The sequence below is a fragment of the Leguminivora glycinivorella genome, chromosome 4 (assembly GCF_023078275.1).
Source record: "Leguminivora glycinivorella isolate SPB_JAAS2020 chromosome 4, LegGlyc_1.1, whole genome shotgun sequence".
In the NCBI taxonomy this organism is placed as follows: domain Eukaryota; kingdom Metazoa; phylum Arthropoda; class Insecta; order Lepidoptera; family Tortricidae; genus Leguminivora; species Leguminivora glycinivorella.
Window position 1 is genome coordinate 646,633 of NC_062974.1, and position 20,010 is coordinate 666,642.

The window sequence follows — 20,010 nt, forward strand, 5'->3', positions numbered from 1 at the left end:
CACGAACCGAACGTCAGTGATTTTTTTTGTGTGCTTGGACGTAAACGAGCAGTCAAGTGTCAAGTCGCCTGATGGTAGCCGATAACAGCCATTCTTGGACACCGAAAACACCAGAAGATATTTACAGTACACCGCATAGCAAAAGGATAGTCCGAATCCGAATCCAACGAGACTTGTACGCGATCCTGTCCTAATTGGTAGTGCGATTGTCACTTAGAACACCTATTCGAATTCTACTTTCATAGTCGATAAGTCGATCTTACGAGAATCGCGTGGTAGGTGCGTTGTATAGTCACCATCACCTTATAACGTCCGTCACATATCTGACCGGCCAGGGCGCCCATACCTGAAATGCAATGCCCATTATCGCCTGGACATTCTTGACAATAGTGTTCAGATGTTTATGAGCGCCTTGACCGCTCCGATATACCTGATGGCGACTGTACGTATGTATAAGGACGAACTTGAGTTTTAATAATTAGACAATCCTGGGAGTTACAAGTCCTCAATAATGTTTATGCTGCCAGCGTTAGCTAAGCTGTATGAATGCATGCCCGCTGGCATTAAGCTTTCTAGCGATTAAAGGATAGAGCGTCTTCAGTGCTTAAAGTAAAGTAGTCGAGTTATTAACTAAGACGTCAAGCGTGAGCTCTGAAACTCCGGAACAAGATTTCAATTATTCACGTCTTAAGTCAAGTGCCTAGTTGAGTTGATTTCAGTCAATGAACCAGATTATATTTACAGATACACTAAGGTTCGAATATGGGTTTAATTATGTTATTGTAACCATTATAATATAACAGTTAACCGAGCAAAAGTAGAACTGTTTCCAGGAGACCATTTTGTACGAAAAGCTTAGTCTTGTTATAGCCGCTGTTTTTCATCGCTGTTCTGTCAAGTTAAGTCATAAAAATAAGCGCACTATAATATAAAAGCGTGGCCATAACCCAGATACTAGTTTGCCAGGATGCTGTTAGTTTGTAGATTGTAGATATACGAATACGATTCCTAACACAGATGTCATACCATAGATGAAGCAAACGTATCTATCTACTTAGCGTGTCATATGAACTCAGTAAAATCCACTGAGTTTGCAGCTTTCGGGCGTCAATTTTTGTAAGTTGAAGTTAACAAAAACATTAAAAATGCCTCGTTACGTGATATTTAATTGCAACAAGACAAAAATTATGAACATTCAAGGACCTGAGACGTATTTAAAATCACAGGCAAGTAACAACTTCAGTACAAAATGTGACACGCTCGTCCCCTATACAAATAAATGAACTTGTTTCTTCTATCTAAATCTAGTTCTGTGATTCCTAATATAAACCTATGCAGATTTTAGTTCCAATTTTTCCTTTAATGTTTGACTAGACGATTGACAATAAAACCCGCGCCTAAACGAATTTATGTACATAACCATAACCTTAATTTATAACCAATGCAGATTTTTGTATCGATTTTTCCTATAATTTATGACAAGACGATTGAAGATAACATCTGCGACTAAACTATGAGTAGGTACATTTTGATCCATGTTGCTTAAAAGCTTTTGAGCTACATTTAGGTACATCGTTTAACTTTAGTTTTACGATATGGTTGTTAGTTTTTGTAAAGGATACTAGTCTTTCCAGCTGCGTCGAGGCCCAGCATGAGTATCCTCATCTCCTTGTTGCCGAAGATCTTCGATAGTAGCTTCCCCATCTTGTGTTAACTCCTCAGCCGCTCAACTGGAATAGGATGAAAAAAAAGAACGTTAATATATTAGTAAGCGAACATGTTTATATTGTTTATTTACAAAAGGTTGGCTGGTGTTGGATGTTTGGAAAATAAATTCTGGCAAAAAAGAGTAGAAATTGATAGGGGCGCTAGCGCGCCATCACCATGTATGTAAACCGTTTTGCATGTGGCAACTACTGAGTCACATTTCGGGGCCTGATTTTTTTTTTCATTCCAACCCCAACGTGTGATATATTGTTGGATAGGTATTTAAAAATGAATTAGGGTTTACTAAAATCGTTTTTTAATAATATTAACATTTTCGGAAATAATCGCTCCTAAAGGAAAAAAGTGTGCCCCCCCCCCTTCTAATTTTTGAACCATATATGTTTAAAAAATATGAAAAAAAAAATCACACAAGTAGAACTTTATAAAGACTTTCTAGGAAAATTGTTTTGAAGTTGATAGGTTCAGTAGGTTTTGAGAAAAATACGGAAAACTACGGAACCCTACACTGAGCGTGGCCCGACACGCTCTTGGCCGGTTTTTACAGGTTGTATTAGTCCAGAAACAACACTTAGGTTTTATCGATAGTTCATACCAGTTTAACTGTGCAATATAAGAAGTTTCTGAATAAAGATTATTAATTGGTTTAGATCTGGCAAAAGCTAATCAGCAATTAATACTACGTTGCCAGAAGCCTACTTTTTCCGTATTCTATTAAGAATGTCTGTGAAGTCTAGGCAATCATTAGGTACATTAACCGGCGACTAATTCCAACTTATCTCATTAAACTTGGTCCCGGCTTCATCGATCTGCCGCTTTCCACTTATTTTCTAGGTGCTTTCTAATACCATCGATGGTAGTTATGAATAAGATACAATGTCTCTTAGAGGTGAATTCTGAGAGTAATTTGAAAAAAAAAAAAAAAAAAAAAAAACACATGTTTCGTTTCTGCTGGTTTAGTTACAGAATTTAATTGTAAAGCGCGCCGTATATTTATGCGATAGACGCAGCGTTGATAGCATATCAAGAAATGTATGAAAACTGAAATGAGCTTACGCGCTGTTATGTCATTGGAGTCATTTCCTTTACATTTCGTTGATCGCATAAAACCGCGCGGTTAAATGTAGCATTATCTACATAACATAAAGTAACATTCTAGGACATATTCAAAGACATATTCTCCATTATTGGCTTATGAATAACATTATTATTTACTAACATCTTGTTTATCCTACTAAAGCAATAAACAATGTCTATTATTAAAAAAAAAAAAAAAAAACAATGTCTATTATTCAAAGTGTATAAGTTTAATTTAATACGACGTCTCTTGTCTTTGAATAACTTTGGAAAACTTTTCTCTGAGTCGGAAAATTCTTAATCGAGTTGCGAAAGACATCTTCCTTTAATTGAACTAATTATTAATTTGCAGTTTGTACGGCGGAGAAACTTTAATAATTGCTCTATTTCATAAGGGGTTTCTATTTGGAGACTAGTATTTAATATTAAACGATTAAAATGATTCGCATACAGTTATGACGTCATGAAGGAGTCAAAATATTGCATACAGTAATGGGTTTCGCATTGAATATTCTGGAAACAAATAAGCACATTCATAACCGAATGACGTCTAAATTGACCTAAATCGACATACGTTTATACATTTAATACATTTCTCTAACTAATTTAAAACTTGAGCTATCGCGGTCTGCCAGGTAGTTGACACTATCATTATTTACTTTTAACAGACAGCCATTTACCGTCCGACAGACTGATAGTAAGTTTTTTTTTTTTACTTTAAAGCTTTTAAATGTGCACTTGTTCAGTGTGTATGATATTGTCCTTCACTCGCTCAGGACCCCGACAGACGACCGATTCAGACATCGAATTAATCTGGGCAGAAATCGATGCCCTCATCATTCTCATCAATTAGGTTGAATTAGAGCCGGCAAACGTTTGCGAAGGCCTTTGCCTCCTCATGAAAATAAAGCGTAATTAACTTCCTTATTCACGAGGCAAAATTATGGAATGAACGGGCCCAATTACTCATACTCATTTATTCATAATATTCTTAAAATATTACATGTCAACACCAGGGAATAAATTATTTCATATCATCAATTCAAAACATATTTGTAACATCTATAAAATTAAGAGTCAATATTACAATAACATATATTATGTAGGTTACATTTAAATAAAATTACAATTCGAATATAATATTTTGAGAATGAAATTGATATGATAGTACAAGGATTATTAATAAATTATTGTTTAGTGGATATGTCAATAAACTAGTAACTTCTTCGGCTGGAAACCGCAGATTGCAAGCCATGGCCCCTGGCGATGTTCACTCACAGAAGCGGTCCATCGAGAATGAGCTACGACTACGAGCGGCCCGGTTGAGCTGGAGCGAGGCCACGAGGGTCGCTGAAGATAGGAAGGCGTGGCGCGAGCTCGTGAAGGCCCAGCGCACCTCTGGGGTGCCTGGGAATACAACAGCACAACATCTACCATCCGGACATGCATCGCCCGAGTGGGTATGGTCCCATAGAGAGTCAGACAAAAAAATGGATTGTAGATGTAGGGCACAAATCAAATTATTTTATTAAAAACGTGGGTGCGTGCCTGGGGGCGCCCAGCGACGTCCCTTGCGCGTCCTTACTATACACTGTACTGAGGAGACGTTTTTTAAATTACGTCCGTTCCGCGTCTCAGGACATGCGTCGCCTGAGTGGGGATGGTCCCATATGCGCTATTGCAAATATTGAGTAATATAGACGACACCTTTCATTTTCAATATTCGCATGTAGTAGTTCATGTTATTGCGAAACCAATATCGGATGCGCATGGGCGGAAAGTGCAGGTTAATTTGCATCACGTGCCGAGTTGATGAGATTGCAACAGTTTACAGCGATGGCTCGCTGGAAAACTCATTGAGAACTTGTTACGTGTAGGCACAGTTTATTGCTACTACGATATTGTATTACAAGCCCTGGGTACAGTATAATAACGAGTACAGTAAGTACTAGTCGTACAGTATGGTCACTCCCATGCTTCCCGCTGAAAGTGCCGCCCACACGCTCTCAGTTACCTCACAGTTACGGCCTGACAATGCGAAACGCGACCTGTCGTCCTGTCTTATCTGACTCAAGCTCTGATACAAGCATGGTATACGATCTTAGGGACCATCCACACACAGGCGACGCATGTCCTGAGACGCGGAACGGACGTCAGCGCCACGCCGCCCGGATGTAATTTATACAACGTTTCCTCAGTACATTTTGTATAGGAAGGACTGCAAGGGTCGCGAAGGGACGGGAGATGTTTTTTAAATTACATTCGGGCGGCGTGGCGCTGACGTCCGTTCTGCGTCTCAGGACATGGATGGTCGCTTAGACTGTGTGCGTAAAAGGAACGCGCTTCTTTCACATATTTGATCGCCATTGTCCGAGGTGTGCCCTGGGTATGTAGACATGCACAAACGCTTACGATAATATCGTTATCTATCTATAGCTCTTCCGTATTGGCGCGACAGAGACAGACTGCGTTACGATCGGCGTCTACCATCAACGATTGTAATTTCGGCCAGGCCGGCTAGGTTATACCTAGTCACCACATCAGCTTAGTCTAAATATCGTTATCGTAGGTATCGTGCCAATAAAGTAAGAGCGATAGAGATCTGCGATAACTATATCAGCGTGCAGCGTAAGCGATTATAACGAGGGCTGTGGCCGCTGTGGGTACCCTGGTAACAGGGTCATGCTGGACGCTTCGTAGAATCTCATAGCATTATTCAAAAATAGGTTGTCAGTATGTGATAATCGTTTGTCTTTAGATGTGTTTGTTTTAGAATTTTATTGCTAGAAGAGACAATTTAACACAGGACTTCACAAAGGCTTCCAGTCCCGACGTCAAGAGTCAAGAGCCGTAATCGTATTGGTCAATTGGAGATCAAAGACGCAAATAAAAGAAGATAAGGTAAGAAAACTACACGGTCTTAAAGTGTCTTCTCAACTTAACAAGACTAATTAGTAATATGTATATTTATATGTCGATTCGCCTGGTTTGGTAAGAATATAAACGCGAGACTGGCCTCGATGAGTAGGACAAAATACAGTTAACATAAATATTATGGTCTCATTTCACACCTAGGTGTGAAACACCCACAAGTCCCAAATTACTTATCATACACACATTTCAATTCACAGCCTAGAACACGTTATCCCCAATAGATCACTTATGGCAAGTGTTCATATTAGGAGTTGTTAACATATATCTTAACCTTGGCCCAATATGCTACCGTTTGAACACAAAATGTCGTATGTTGATACGAAACTTGTGTAACATAGGACGTTTTCGAACTTATTTGTATAATTTATCGACGTAAGGCAATTGACACGGCCCGCTTGAGTATCTTGGGATACTTGTGATCTTAGAAATGATAAAATAAGGATAATATTACGATATTTGCTTCAAAGGGACGATGTTTTGTGTGTTTTTCTTTAGCCAGAAATACATTTATTTGAACGTTGGGACCAATTACATTATCATTAGCAAATAACAAGGGCGTAATATTGTAGCACGAATACGAAAATGAGCATTTCGGGGTTAGTCATAATTATAATAATTAATTTTTCACCACCCCAACTGATGAAGGCTTTCTTTGCTATTCGAAAATAGATAGCAAAATTGCATTTTATCCACAAGAGTGCAAAGTAATTTAATACAAATTTTTACTTCATGTCTTAAGCTGGCTGGTAGACTTTACTTATGAATGATGATTTTGAATCATACCTAAATGTTGAATTATTCGATGGATTTGATTTAGTTTCATGTTTTATAGTCAGTATTTTGTTCGTGTTGGTGTGGTGAAAAAGTTTGTGTTTCACTCGGTGGCAAAGTTTGTTTAACCTTCGTGCCTTGAAACCCTCGCGACGCTCAAGATTCCACTTTTTGAACCACTCGCTACGCTCGCGGTTGGAATATTTCGCTTGCTGGGGTATCAATATTGCCACGTGCGGTTAAACAACTACTTTGCCCCCTTGTAAAACAAATAACTAATGCCTGTAAATCTAATTATTTTCAAGAGAGATGGATGTAAAGGAATGTTAATAACCACCAAATATAACCAAAAAATATGTTAGCGCTTTCACAACATACTTATCAAAACGAATTTCATTTCTTTTTATTAAAAGTAATATCTACATCTCTATTACTAAAACATTTCAATCAATAGGTTTATTTACAGGGTATTATTATCATAGTATTAATACCTTATTTTATTGTGACTTGTTTAGTTAAAAAAGTCCTTTTTAGTATGCGTGCTTGCTCATCATTTGTAAGTAAAGCTAGTTTATACGCAATCGAAAAATGCAAATTGGGTTCTATTTAGCTTAAAAGATTAGACCAGAGGCGAACAAATTGTTAAAATTTTAAAAGCAATACTTCAAAATCTTGCTACTTGTTGTAGGCAAGACAGGGGGCCGTGCTCGGGTGGAAGTAGCTTTGTTTCCTCAATTTACTAGTAAAACTAAAAACGTTGTCGCTCGTCGTTGCAACCGGACTTGACGGACGGATTCTGTGTAAAATGTGTCGTAAAAAGCGGCTGGTCGTTAAAATCGGAGTCGTAATAAACGGATGTACTTTCATACTATCACATACGAAAATACTAACCGGACTCTACTGTATTGTATAAAATGTATAATTGAGTAGACACGGGACTAATTTTTAAAATAAAATCATTACAGATAATAATGTTGTCAATGAAAAGTAATGAATAAATCTTTATTATGTATTACAAAACATTAAATAAATACGTATTTTTGAACCTTTTAATGCCTAATTTTCCAAATTTTGAGAAATAAATACGGTTTCGGTTATTAACCGGTTAGAGACTATAAAAACCGGTTTTTAACAGAGGCCAAAAAGTCTCGGTTAACCGGTTTTTCGGTTAACCGGTTAACCGGTTTGCACACCCTAATACTTATGCGGGAAATTGATTTATATGACAATTGCGAGCCTTCAAAGCGCCACGAAGGATATGATTTTAAATAATTTAGCTTCGAAAAAAGGTGGACTGTATAAATTTGAATATCAAGTAAATTACGACACAAAATACTTGCTTGCACCTTATTTAAAAGGAAAGAGGAAAATGCCAACGCCTACCTTTCTGATTTTCTTCTAGGTCTTCTCAGCTGGCCAGCTTTTCCAAAACTCCTTTCAGCAATCGGCACAATAGTTCGATACACTTGTTCACGACAGTTTTTAGGGGCGCGTTAATATTTATCACATTTTTGATATTTAGCCATGCACAGGCTGTTAGCCAAACGGAGCTTAGACAGGAACATCGTGCTTTTCTGGCTGATCTGCCATCTGATCTCACCGACATGGTAACATTGGTAACTGATGTTATTCAAAATGGACCAAGATTCTAATATGCCTAATCCTCATATAAAGTAGATTGTCCAACGGAGCTTAAATTTTATAATATGAATTGTAAGTATCAACCTAAAGATACTTAAGCCCAGTGACATTTCAGAGAGCGATCGATAATATAAACCATCTTATTAGTATGCTCGTACGTTTTTCAAGATTATGTATGTAAATATGTATGTACTTAAACACTTTATTGTACATAAGATAAGTTAGGATACAATACAGTATAGTTATAGTGTACAAAGGCGTACTATCGGGATTATCTGCCCTACAAGAGGTAAAGAACGATATTAGCTATTGTTACAATAGTTACGTAAAATGCAAACGACCGGAGCGGTAACATATTGTCATAGCCAGTAATAATTACCGATAAGGAAATGCTCCATTGTCTAAACATCCCACGATCCACGCCTACCTTTAGTCCGATCAACGAGGGGCTGGTTGTTATGCTTGTGAAGACCATCTAATACGTCTTTTAAGTGTGGCCGGTCCCTAAGCTACCATCCACACTCATAAGACGCATGTCTTACGTCCTTCCTATACAAAATGTACTGAGGAGACGTTTTTTGAATTACATTCAGGCGGCGTGGCGGAGACGTCCGTTACGCGCCGCGAGACACGCGACGCCTAAGTGGGGACGCTGCCTAAGCATCTACAACTCTACGTGATCAGTTAATTTTTAATTTCCAACTTTTAACAATCGAGGACATTTTGAAAGATACGGGATCAGCGAAAGTAACAAATTTTATGGAATTGAAAACGAGCAAAATGCTCATGAGTTTTAGTAATCTTATAGTTGTTATAGTGTGAGCAAACGATTTAAAAACTAATTGTTTTCCACACTAAAACAATCGTTAGCTTAATTGACTGTTCTTAGAATTTGAGTATTTAGTTTATTTGTTCTTCTTTTATAGATAAAAATAAAGATTATCCATCATTTTTGCCAAATTTCACACACGCGTATTGTACCTACTGCCATTGTGCTACTATGCAGCAGATATGCTTATAAATATATTTAGCTAAACATCGTCTAGCAAAATTACATTTTTACAACAGGCAAGTATTAGGAGATATAAAACCTAATTTAATGTCAGTATTAACAGCAATTCCCGAAAAGTTTGTACATTTGGATCACGTCTCCGATTTTGATAAAAATTGGTAGGCTGATAGAACTCCATGATGCTGAGCAAGATCCACTAGGTTTCCCAAAATGTCCTAGGCTGTTTGTATGAAACTTTCCTTTTTTGTTACCGAAAACGTATTGAAATCTGGTAACAAGGAACGTTTCATACAAACTGCCTAGGACATTTTGGGAAACCTATTGGATCTTGCTCAGCATCATGGACTCTATCAGCTTACCAATTTTTAACAAAATCGGAGACGTGATCCAAATATACAAACTTTTCGGGAATTGCTCTTAAGAGTATTGTCAGTTTCCCATCACCTAGTTGACTGGAGTACCTACTTGTCATCGACGCCCCAGATCCACTAGGTTTCCCAAAATGTCCTAGGCTGTTTGTATGAAACTTTCCTTTTTTTGTTACCGAAAACGTATTGAAATCTGGTAACAAGGAACGTTTCATACAAACTGCCTAGGACATTTTGGGAAACCTATTGGATCTTGCTCAGCATCATGGACTCTATCAGCTTACCAATTTTTAACAAAATCGGAGACGTGATCCAAATGTACAAACCACAAATGTCATATATACCATAGATCAAGCAAACGTATCTACTTAGCGTGTCAAATGAACTCAGTGAAATCCACTGAGTTGTCCGTCTTTAATCGCAGCTTGCAGCTTTCGGGCGTCAATTTTTGTAAGTTGAAGTCAATCAAAACATAAAAAATGCCTCGTTACGTGATATTCAATTGCAACAACACAAAAATTATGAACAATCAAGAGCCTGAGACATATTTAAAATTACAGGCAAGAAACAACTTCAGTACAAAATTTGACACGCTCGACCCCTATACAAATAGATGAACTTGTTTCTTCTATCTAGTTCTGTGGTACAAACTTTTCGGGAATTGCTCTTAAGAGTATTGTCAGTTTCCTATCACCTAGTTGACTGGAGTACCTACTTGTCATCGACGCCCCAGATACTGCACTCGTCTAAATATAGACAGAAGACCATCAAGTGGAAAGGCATTACATGGAATCGTTTCCATTGGTTAGCTCAAGAAAGTTGGCAGTCCGGTAGCCGTATCAGGTCGTGTTTTCGTCACTTGTCATATCATGCGTCACTTTCGCACTTACATACTTGTTAGAACGTGACAGACATGGTGACAAATGATAGACAGCCGACCATATTATACCTCCAGATTGCTTTAGGCTGGAAGATTGATTTCTTGGGTGGAAATTAAAGGAGTAGATTTTGATTAATGTCTGAAATGTGAATCTTGTTATTAAATAATTAATCTAAAATTGATGTCAAATACGAGGATATAAGTTAAACGAAGCCTGTTAGCATATTGTAGCGAAACTATGGAATGAACTGTCGCCTACTGTGTTTCCGGACCAGCACGGATAATAGATAATCAAACGAACTTACCTGTAAGTGATGTTCGATGACTATTAAACGATGTGATTCGCCCGAGTGATTACACTATACTTTACATGTAGTAGCACGCGAATGTGCTGCCATCGTACACAATTTTAGAGTAACATTTTTAACAAAAAAATATCTCGCCTAAATTGGGGGTATTTCATACACGTTTCTTATAAAAAAGGCCATCAAATACGTGTGCTATTTCGTGACCAATTGGGTAGAATCTGGAGCTTGACCAGTTCGGGTCAGGGAGGGTTGTAATCACTCGGGCGAATCACATCGTTTAATAGTCATCGAACATCACTTACAGGTAAGTTCGTTTGATTATCTATTAAACTTCTGTGATTCGCCCTTCGTGATTACACTATACTTTACATGTAGATGTTTAGAGTTACACGAAATAGCTGATTAAATGAAACATGTATGTTTGATAAATATAAATAAAACAAACGTTTACGTCAGTTTAACTGTAATCAACAGACACTTCAATTATTATTACCATGTAATATTGTACGAGCAAATACTTCGGACGAGTCCGCCAGAACATCTCTATTATAGAACCTAGCGAACGTCAAGGAATTATCTGACCAACCGGCGGTCTTCTTAATCAGTTCTATATTAACCCCGAGCCGGTTGGCTGCTGACGTACTTGCGTGTCTCGTACTATGCGATTTGAAGATCGATGTATCAATACCACTCTCGAGCAAAGTGGTTTTGATCCATCGACTCAAGGTCTGTGAACACACTTTTCTAAATGGTTTTTTAAAACTTGTAAAAAGAAAATCACAATCGCTTGGGCGATTGGTAGATGAGACAACCAAATAACGTTCTAAAGTCCTTGCAGGACAAATTGACTGATTTTCATCGAAATAAGGCAGAATCAGTTTTGGCTGAATGCGATTAACTGCGGATGTCTTAATCTTATCTGTAATGTTAATAATATATTTCTTATTACATTTATGAATATTACTTAGCTTGATTAACGATAAGGTTTGCACACGGTGTGCCGTAACTAATGCCAAAATAGTTATTAACTTCCTAGAAAGATGCTCGTAAGAAAGGCTTTCATTTGGATACCAACAACTTAAATGATTAAGAACGATTGAAGGGTCCCAAGTAAAATCATATCGTGGATTTGGAGACCGCAGTTTGTATACTCCCGTCATAAAACGTTTCACAGTTGGATTATTTATAACATTATTATTCAATATTAATGACAAAACTGCTTTCGCATTAATTAATTAATTGATCCAAATTGACAACCTTGATTAAAAAGTAATGTGAAATAATCTAATACTTCTGCTACGCCGACATCAAAAATATCATAACATTTTTCCTTACAAAATATATACCATTTCTTTAAATAACAATTATATTGCTTAAGTGTGGTTTCTGTAAGTGACGCTAGCATGATGTCTGCCGCTTCTGCAGGAGTGCCTTGCCTCATGAACGCCGCCCGGACAACACTCCGGCAACCAGGGTAAGGCTCCTGTGCAGCTTGTGTTCGACACTGTAAGGGGAGGACAATAAATTTGGTTTAGGTGGGAGTTCTATTCGTTCAGAAATCAATAATCTCTCAAAAAGAGGAAACCAGGGTTGTGTAGGCCATAGTGGCACAACAACAATGCCCTCCGCTTTATCTGTTATTATCTTTTGCAACATCCTAAGTATTAGACAAAATGGTGGAAAGGCGTAAAAGAAATACGACGACCAAGATATGGTAAACGCGTCGATATTGTACGCGTCAGGATCACGATGCCACGAAACAAATCTAGTACATTTTTTGTTTATTCGACTCGCAAAGAGGTCAATCTCTGGACTTTTGTTTAAAAAATTACAAATTTTCCGAAAGGCACTGTCGGCTAGCTCCCACTCAATGTCTGCATGTTTCCGGCGTGATTCTGCATCTGCTATATCGTTGTTTTCTGAACGAACGTACGAAGCAAATATATGTAAATCGCGTTCCTCGCACCATTGCCATATCTGTCGGCTTACTTCACTCAGATGTGGGAATCGAACACCACCCATGTGATTGATATATGAAATCGCAGTGGTATTGTCTATCCTTAGCAAAATCTCACAATTTTTGTAATCTTTAGCAAATATTTTTAAACCAAAAAACGCGGCAGTTAACTCTAGACAATTAATGTGTTGCCCAAGCTCATGACTGGACCACTGACCACTGGCTGTCATATCTGAGCAACTTGCTCCCCAGCCTGTTAGCGACGCATCAGAAAATATCTCTAATTGATAATTTCCTGTCTTGATCGGATTACTACATGTTTCTATATTATATATCCACCAATCTAGATCATCATCTAAGCTACCCGGAATGCTAATGTATTGATCATAGTCATCATTTTTACTTAAATAAAGAAATTTGATTCTTTCCAATCTCTTAGTATACAACCAGCCGTATGGTACTGCCGGACAAACAGAAACTAATAATCCTATCAAATGTGCGAAATTACGAAGTTTACATCTTCGAATGGATTTAAAGTATAAAAGTTCGTCTTTAATCCTCTCTCGTTTTTCGCATGGAATATTAATTGTCAAATTTGCAGAATTGAAACTAAACCCAAGAAAATTTGCCATTCGACTTGGTGTACCTATTGATTTATCAACATTTATTGTAAATCCTAATTATTCTAACAAGTCTTTCGTTACATTAAAGTTATGTAAGCAGTTAGAATACGTGTCACCGAAGAGTAACAAGTCGTCTAAGTAAACGACTGATAAAAAACCTTGATTGCGCAAAAACTGCACAACAGGACGCATTAACTTCGTGAATATGTACGGAGCAATATTTAGGCCGAATGGACATACCAAGAATTCGTATGTTTTGTTTTTCCAAAGAAATCGTAAATATTTTCTGTAATCAGGATCAATATTTATCGCAAAATAGGCGTCTTTCAAATCTATTGAACACATGTAAGCGTTTTTTGATAAAAGTCTCATTGCTGTCCTATAATCTTCGAGTTTGAAGTGCGGGGTACATATAAACTTATTCAATGATTTTAAATTTAGAATGAATCTATTTTTTCCATTACTCTTTTTAATAAGAAAAATACTGGACAAGAATTGATCCTGACACGGATCACATTCTTGTATGGCACCAGCACTAATAAGTTTTTTGACTTCCTCGTTCATACTCGTCTCGTGTGCAACCGACTCGGGTTTGTTAACAGGAATATTCGATTGAGATATACAATCCGATATTGGAATACGCACACCACGGACCCAAGACAATACGGTGGGATCCTTGGTAATGCCTAACCATACTTTATAAAAAAATTGAAGTCTACCAGCCTGAGGTTGTGTATCAGCATCCGATGCTAGCGGCGCGAGGTCCGGGTGTGCGGCCGCGGCGGCGGCGCTCGGCGGTCGCTCGCGCGGCGGGACGGCGGCGGCGGTCTGCGCCCGCCACGCGTGTAGCTCGTCCTCGCTGGCGTCTGGCGACTCTGGCGAGGCGGCGGCCGCGACGCCGACGACGGCTGCCCCTCCAGTTTAAAGCCCTCGATGTCGACGGTCCTGCTCCTGCCTGTTGGTGCTTGGGCGTCCATTTAGGCTTTGTGACAGTCGGTCTCAATTCTGCTCCGGTTTTAGTCATTGCTTTTATTGACTTCAGACTTTCTTGTAATTCTTTACCAAAAAGCAAACTATCGCGCTTTAAGTCCTTAATATTATCCTTGATCTCCTTATTTAAACTAGGCACCAAGAAATTACGCCTGCTCTGAGTCTCTGAAAAATTTAAGTGACATAATAGTCTACCTGTATCGCTCAGTGACTTTATGATCCCCTGTTTGTTGTTGTCTAAAGTTGAATCTGTTGTCAAGATATTCGACAATGTATTGGCAACTCCTGTTATAATAGTCGAGAGCAACTTTTGTTTGTCACTTAGAATATTATCCCGTTTTAAAACATTATCATTACACGCCACCTTAATCTCGGGATTGAGTATAGGAGCTTGCGCTAATTTTAAATTTTCTGGTATTTCGTAACGTTTTAAAATATCATTCTTAATATCGTCCTTCATACCATTAACTAGAATGTCGGACCATCTCGTCGAGATATCGTCGTGAATGCAAGGACCAAATGTTTCTTCTTTTACGGGCTCATCGCCCAACAAACATAATAAACCGGGATCAAGCGCGGTCACAATCGGCGTAGATTCTTGTAAACCAATTTGTTCACCGGTCACCTGTGTGGTGGTAGCTGCCGATGTAGGCGCGGGAGCGGGCGCAGCCGGCGTGGTGGTCGCGGCCGCGGGCGCGCACGCCGGCGCGGCGGCGGCGGCGGGTGCGGGAGGGGCGCGGGGGCCGGCGCGTCCACCGCGCGGGGCCCGGCGGCGCTTCTATTCTGTATGACCACCGATCGCAGCCCGCCAGCAGCAGGCAGCGCACCCGACGTTGAAGCACCGACCTCATCATCGGTTAAGTCGTATACAGTATTGTTGGTCAATGGGGATTCTGTAACAATACGGTCAAATACCCTTCACAATGCTGCTCTAATTTCAGCAACAAAAAATAAGTGTCCATTATCTTTGACCCTTATCTCTAGACATAATGTTTTCAATCAGAGACCAACGCTTATACTGGTCAGACATCATAAGCGGCTCGGTGATCTTTGTGAATTGCCCATTTGGTAGGGTAATAGGTAGTGTTTCTACCGCCTACTTCCTCGATGTTGGATGTTATACTATAACTACGTACGTATCTACATACGTATCTACATATCTATATACCTACGTATAGTACACATATAAGCCGTTGTAATTAACGTAATTAATGTTCTTAGACATAGGCAGTCGTGCTACAATCTCGCGGACTGTAGTCTAGACTGATAGCATTGACAATTTGCCGCAACCAGGTATTTTACCTATAGTATTCCGGCATAGCCTCACGGACTGATGCTCTAGGAATATATGTGCTTCCCTTTTACACAGCGCTCAACCTCTCGGATTGAACTGAAGGTATAAATTAGGGTCGGTAATAGCCTTACAGACTATACTCATTGCACAATGTATCTATTTAATAAAACAAAGCTGGCATGTACATAGGACACATTCTATCAAATGATTAGACGAAGATAACTGAAAATCTTACCTTCATATTGCGAATCCTCTAGCAAGGGATCGGGCTCACCGATATCTTGGTCCGCATACTCATATTCATTATCTGTATACACTCTGTATATGAGGACGTAAGTACTAGGGCTATAACTACGATGACGGCGCCTGCGACGAATCTTCAATCTTTTCCTCTCGAGACTTCGGATTTTTCTTTCCAAGTAATCTTCCTCATCTTCCTCACGATGTTTGCGTTTTCCCATTTTATCCGCAAACACAAAACACTACACTAAACTTAGTAAAAACACAATTATTTCACTAACAAAGGAAAAGTACGTGCACGATGGCCGCCACACAAAACGTGTATGAAATACCCCCAATTTAGGCGAGATATTTTTTTGTTAAAAATGTTACTCTAAAATTGTGTACGATGGCAGCACATTCGCGTGCTACTACATGTAAAGTATAGTGTAATCACGAAGGGCGAATCACAGAAGTTTAATATTAATAAAATAAGGCAAAACTACTAAACGTTTTAAGAGCAATTCCCGTTAAGTTTGTACATTTGGATCACGTCTCCGATTTGGATAAAAATTGGTAGGCTGATAGAGTCCATGATGCTGAGCAAGATCCACTAGGTTTCCCAAAATGTCCTAGGTTGATTGTATGAAACTTTCCTTTTTTGTTACCGAAAATGTATAGAAATCTGGTAACAAAAAAGGAAGGTTTCATACAAACTACATAGGACATTTTGATAAACCTAGCGGATTTTGCTCAGCATCATGGACTCTATCAGCTTACCAATTTTTAACAAAATCGGAGACGTGATCCAAATGTACAAACTTTTCGGGAATTGCTCTTAAGAGTATTGTCAGTTTCCCATCATCTAGTTGACTGGAGTACCTACTTGTCATCGACGCCCCAGATACTGCACTCGTCTAAATATAGACAGAAGACCATCAAGTGGAAAACTGCATTACATGGAATCGTTTCCATTGGTTAGCTCAAGAAAGTTGGCAGTCCGGTGGCCGTATCAGGTCGTGTTTTCGTCACTTGTCATATCATGCGTCACTTTCCCACTTACATACTTGTTAGAACGTGACAGATATGGTGACAAATGATAGACAGCCGACCATATTATACCTCCAGATTGCTTTAGGCTGGAAGATTGATTTCTTGGGTGGAAATTAAAGGAGTAGATTTTGATTAATGTCAGAAATGTGAATCTTGTTATTAAATAATTAATCTAAAATTGATGTCAAATACGAGGATATAAGTTAAACGAAGCCTGTTAGCATATTGTAGCGTAACTATGGAATGAACTGTCGCCTGCTGTGTTTCCGGACCAGCACGGATAATATGTATTAATAAAATAAGGCAAAACTACTAAACGTTTTAAACACTGCATTATAAATTTAGAAGACTCGTGTACAAACGTTTAACTATGGTATAAATCAGAATACTCTGGTTTCATTATTACATGTCAACCCTCGACCTAATTCAAGGCGCCAGTGCCTCGTTCCACCTTTTTACGGCCCTGCGTCACGCCGTAAAAGCCCTGTTTTATACCCGCAAACGTATCCGATATTTGACATCGATCTTTTACTTAATTACCTGATAAATTGTAAACCTTTATATAAAACCAAAAGGTCTAATAATGATCTGTTAGATGTTAGTAGTAAGAATCTTTAATGTATCTCACTATGTTTTGGAATGAAACGTGGAATAGTTAATCAGGCAGTGTTCCATTCATTTATTAACTCATTCAGTACTCAAAAGCCGTATTTGAGTCGTTCTACTGCTTCACTGATGGAGCGATGGCACATTTTGGACACTGGCGATCAAATATATTTGAAAGAGGCGCGTTCCTAGCACACATTCTAAGCTCGTGTAGGTGAACGCGTACCATGTTTGTATGAGTGATATATGACAGCTTGACTGTTCGCGTTTGCGGTTACTGAGAGGGGGTGGGCGGCACTTTCAGCGGGGAGCGCGAGTGGCCATACTGTACGATAGTAGGTACGCTGTGCTGATAGAAACCCACATTTGGGTATTACGAGATTCAGTTAAGGCGATATTCCCGTAGACGCTGAACGCATACGTTTTTTGAAGCCGTTAGGGACCATCCACACACAGGCGACGCATGTCCTGAGACGCGGAACGGACGTCAGCGGACTGCACGGCTGCACGCTCAATATGAGAGTGCAGCCGTGCAGTCCGTGCACCCAGGCCTTAGGTTTAGGGATCTGATTTACGTCTTCAACACCTCATTGGTTAAATTCGCTAGCATAATCCGCCGTGCGTAACGGAGTCCAAAAATAGCAGAGTTATCGATTTCAGTTCGGTATGTTAATTATTCCTTGTGATTCAAGAAGTCAATGGCAGCGAACAATGTAGGTCTGTACTATTTGTGTCATTCGGTCTAGTTATTTTGAGGTTTATTGAGGCAACGAGGAACGCAAGAGTACTTATGTTTGATGATTAAATTGGGAAGTGAAGCTGAATTAACGAGTCACATCACAACGAAACATACAATCCTCATCCTCCTTGCGTTATCCCGGCATTTGCCACGGCTCATGGGAGCCTGGGGTCCGCTATGACTACTAATCACAAGATTTGGCGTATTAGGCACTAGTTTTACGAAAGCGACTGCCATCTGACCTTCCAACCCGAAGGGTAACTAGGCCTTTTTGGAATTAGTCCGGTTTTCTCACGATGCTTTCCTTCACCGTAAAGCGACTGGCAAATATCAAATGACATTTTGCACATAAGTTACAACAGTAAATGTGATGAAAGGGAGCCTATTCCTGCCAACAAACTGTTCTACAGTTTGGCGGAAAGTTTTATGTAAACTGTTCACTTTTATTGAATAAATAATTTAAAATTTAATTTAATTTAATTTTTTTAAAAACTCATTGGTACCTACATACGAGCCGGGGTTCGAACCGGCGACCTCTGGATCGAAAGTGGCACGCTTTTACCGCTAGGCCAACAACGCTTTTTTAGCGCGCGCAAAATGAAACATACAATAAGTTTTTTAAATTACTCAATATTAAATATTAAGTAACATGATTATACAATGTTAGAGAAAACCAATCATTTTCAGTACAAACTCACTTTGCACCGATGACATCAAGTTCAGACGACGTAACAACTACGTCACGTTAAAACGTCATAACGTAACTTAACAATCACACAATCTTCGACGTTTTGTCGTTGCAATTACTAAACCATTAGCCAGTTACGAACTAGCGAAGTTCGGAACTTTCAACACTAACTAGACTTATATGACTTAAGGATAACTCGAATAATAAACTTAGGTCATTGTTTAAGTGCTGTTGAGTTCAGAATGGAATTAAGAGCACTGTAACTAGTTACCATAGTCTTAGCCAATATTACAGTGATGAAAACGGAAGACATTTTACTAAAGGTCAGCCTTACACGACGCCCACGACATAGGTCTAAGCGCGACAACGATGAGCGGCAACCATATGTGCGAATGAAAAGTCCCATCGCTGTGTCTCGCTTCAATGTATGGCCGCCGCTCGCCGCTGTCGCGCTTAGACCAATGTCGTGGCGTGGCTGAGCCGTTAGCCAGGGTAACAACTATGGAGCAAGTGAAACTATACAAAAACTAGCTTTTGCCCGCGGTTTCGCTCGTGTTAATTTCGAAAACTGCGGAATGCTCCATACAAACTTCCACTGCCCATTTTAGGGAAGTGGGGGGTTAGAAAGAGGCAAAAAGTAGACTATGTCACTCTCCATCCCTTCAAATATCTCCACTTAAAAAATCACGTCAATTCGTCGCTCCGTTTTGCCGTGGAAGACGGACAAACAAACAGACACACACACTTTCCCATTTATAATATTAGTATGGATGGATGGATTCCCTGACCAAATTTTTAATTTTTACCACTTTTGCTAAAGGTTGCAGAAAAAACGGTTTTTTTCTGTCTTGAAAAAAAACCTAAAAAAAATAAGTTTTTTAGGGTTCCGTACCTTAAAAAGGAAAAACGGAACCATTATAGGATCACTCGTGCGTCTGTCTGTCAATCCAATTTTTTTTCTGGAATATGTTTGTTTTCTAAAGTACGAAATATTAAAATTTGCAAGGCAGTTCATACTTTTGTACCATAAGCTGAGTTTAGACCAGCAAGTTATTGCTGCAAATTTTGAGACGTAACTATAGGTAAGAGTGAGTGGCAAATATCTGCATCTATTTCTTGGATATA

The 20,010-nt window shown here is 39.0% G+C and overlaps 2 protein-coding genes across 2 annotated transcripts in view; both read right to left on the reverse strand.

Annotated features, from left to right (window-relative positions):
• The window catches only part of LOC125225883 (ADP-ribosylation factor 6), a 125,809-nt gene that overhangs the window by 28,950 nt on the left and 76,849 nt on the right, over positions 1 to 20,010 (reverse strand). Inside the window, exon 3 of the mRNA XM_048129764.1 lies at positions 1,623 to 1,730. Within this exon, the coding sequence (XP_047985721.1) occupies positions 1,623 to 1,704 (82 nt within the window). The 5' untranslated portion in view covers positions 1,705 to 1,730. The remainder of the gene's footprint in view (positions 1 to 1,622; positions 1,731 to 20,010) is intronic.
• LOC125225139 lies at positions 11,948 to 15,137 on the reverse strand. The gene is made up of 3 exons (XM_048128712.1): positions 14,912 to 15,137; positions 14,020 to 14,204; positions 11,948 to 12,220 (listed from the first exon to the last, which is right to left on the reverse strand). The coding sequence occupies exons 1-3, from the start codon at positions 15,135 to 15,137 to the stop codon at positions 11,948 to 11,950; spliced, it is 684 nt and encodes a 227-aa protein (XP_047984669.1).